This window comes from Seriola lalandi, unplaced genomic scaffold, assembly GCF_002814215.2.
Source record: "Seriola lalandi dorsalis isolate HSWRI2012SDOR001 ecotype SW California unplaced genomic scaffold, Sedor1 jcf7180002054623, whole genome shotgun sequence".
NCBI classification, from domain to species: Eukaryota; Metazoa; Chordata; class Actinopteri; order Carangiformes; family Carangidae; genus Seriola; species Seriola lalandi.
In genome coordinates, this window is record NW_019525176.1 from 8452 (window position 1) to 11223 (window position 2772).

The 2772-nt window shown below is 45.6% G+C and overlaps 1 protein-coding gene across 1 annotated transcript in view; it reads right to left on the reverse strand.

The window, feature by feature from the left end:
* The window catches only part of adam9a (ADAM metallopeptidase domain 9a), a gene marked incomplete at its 5' end in the record, with an annotated part of 7626 nt that extends 6416 nt beyond the window's left edge, over window positions 1-1210 (reverse strand). The window contains one exon of the mRNA XM_023420155.2: window positions 1061-1210. Coding sequence (XP_023275923.2) covers window positions 1061-1210 — 150 coding nt within the window. The remainder of the gene's footprint in view (window positions 1-1060) is intronic.
* Window positions 1211-2772: the final 1562 nt, after the last annotated feature.

Here is a 2772-nt window from a genome sequence, read left to right on the forward strand (position 1 = left end):
GACGAGGTTTATTAACGAGGTTTTCCATGAGAGAGAAAAATGAAAGGATGAAATGAAGGACAATAAGTGACAGTGTGTTCACGACCTGCAGGCTGACAGCCAATCAGATTTCATGATTCAGTCTCATCATTCGTGGATTAAACAAACATCAGAGGAGCTGCTACGTAGCTGTTCCCTTTGGACAGAGCCAGGCTAGCTGTTTCCTCCTGCTTCCAGTCTTTATGCTAAGCTAAGCTAAGCTAAGCTAAACTGAGAAAACAAGTTTATTAAACTAGAGCTGTTGAGTTAAGTGGAAATGTTCAAATACAGTGTGTGTGTGTACGTGTGTGTGTACGTGTGTGTGTGTACGTGTGTGTGTACGTGTGTGTGTACGTGTGTGTGTACGCGTGTGTGTACGTGTGTGTGTGTACGCGGGCGTGCGCCAAAACTACTAACAAATGAGGACTCTCCAGTTTGTTGTCTGCAGAGAATAAAAATCATCTGAGAGCAGGAGAGAAAACATGGCTGCAGGCGCACACACACACACACACACACACACACACACACACACACACACACACACTCACACACTTAAATCACACTTTTATATGGCGTCACTCGCTGCAAGCGATCTCACATTTCACCAGTGTGTGTGTGACAAATACAAGTTGAACAGGTTCCAGCATGTAGGGTGGGAAAGAAGATGACAGCGCGCACACACACACACACACACACACACACACACACACACACACACACACACACACACACACACACTGAATTGAATTGAATGTCCAGCTGTCCGACTCTTAGTGACCAGGATTTGCTTCATGTCACTTTTTAATTAGGAATCAATCAATGCAGCAGCTGATCCAGCTCAGAGTAACGTGACTGTGTGTTTCAGAGTCACTGTGCACAGCAACAATCTGCTGCTGACTCAGCACGCGGACAGGAAGTAGACCTGACCAATCAGCTGACCCCGTGCTGCTGAGTCTGTATTTCCTGAGGTCAGAGGTTACCACGGCAGCAAGAGAATAAAAGACACCAGGAAGTAAAACAAACAGAGGGAAAGGCTCATTACCTGATTGGGCAGTCGACCGTCCAGGTCCCGCCTCAGCCTGCCCCCCACGGCTCGAGGGACCGTCAGCTGATAGGAGGAGAGGTGTTCAGTCTGCTGAGAGTCTGCGGAGGGAAACAGCGGGTCAGTGTCTGAGCGGCTGTCAGCTTCATTTTAAATCAGTCTGTTCTAGTCTTCACTGGGGAGGGGCGTGTCCTCAGTTTGAGCTGGGCGATTAATCTAATTTCATTTTTGATTACGGTTTTGACTTCTGTCGATTATGAAAACAAGTGAATCCAGATAAAACAATTACTGTGCCGCATTCTGTTTCACAACACATTTCAGAGCTCAGTCCACAGAGAAATGCACACAGCCTGTATTCAGAAACTGAGCCTTAAAACCAGCCGTCAGGACTTCTGGAACTTTGTGATGTCACAACAAAGCAGTCACCAAGCCCCGCCCACCTGGACCCACCATCCAAACCTTGCAGGATTTGGTTTCTCTGAGTGTTTTTACCTGAAATCTGCTTTATTTTTATTGGATCACTCAGAAAACAGTCAGCCAATCAGGAGAGAAGCTCAGAGCCTCCTCTCTTCTGATTGGCTGACAGACCTGTTGTTACTAGAGCTGCAGAGAGAAGCCTGAGAGAGGAGATGTAAAACTACACTGAGATGGTTTTTATATCTTCTGATGGATCAACACTTCAAATAAAACACAGAAGAAGAAGAAACACAGAGCTTTAAAACCTCAACTAGAATCACCTGATGTCACAGTGAAGTTGACCTTTGACCTGTTTGGATTATAAAATTTCATCACTTTTTTTTTTAATCCTTAAAGACATTTGTGTTAAATTGTGTCATAAGTTGTGAGTGAATTCTTGAGATATGGCCAAAAATGTGTTGAAGGTCAAGGTCACCTGGACCGCGACCTCTGACCTCTGACTCCCAAATTCTATTTAGTTGATTGTTGAGTCCAAATAAAAGTTTGTGCCAAATTTAAAAAACTTTTTTCCTGAGATATCGTGTCCACAGGAAACACGACGCCTCTGACCACAGCTCAGTTCAGCAAATCCACGTTACACTCTTTAAACCCTGAACTCTGAACCCTGAGCTCAGCTGCCGCCGCCACAGACGTGTCTGGATCCCCGTGACACTGAGGGAGCCTTCACCACACGAGGAAGAAGAATGACGTTCTGCAGACTCTGTTTCCTCTGGTTTCTCTCAGTGGATTTTCTGGGTGTTCACTCATGACGGACTTCAGAGATAACGATCTCCTCGAGAAGCGCAACTCACACTGAATCTAAAAATATGTGTTTCATGTCTGTTCGACGGCGTCGTGTTCTGATTGGTCGGTTTGGGTCGGAGCAGAGTCTCGCTGTGAGACGTTTAGATTCAGCGTGTAGAGCAGCCTTTTAACATCTTTGACTCAAACATGAGGAACAACAACAGACACGACCTCTGTGACCTCTGTGACCTCTGTGACCTCTGTCTGTCTGTTACATAAAGTCTTTGTGTTCATATTACTGCCGGTTTAGCAGCTGTTTGTTTGCCTCCTTTCATGGAATGAATGAGGCATTTATGATTGTGTGTGTGTGTGTGTGTGTGTGTGTGTGTGTGTGTGTGTGTGTTGCTGCTGCTGCTGGTTCCTGTAAATGTAACCACTACGATTTTTTCAGACTCTCTGTTTGAGAGTCTGTTTCTGTCAGCTCACAGCCACCACACACTCTCACACACAGC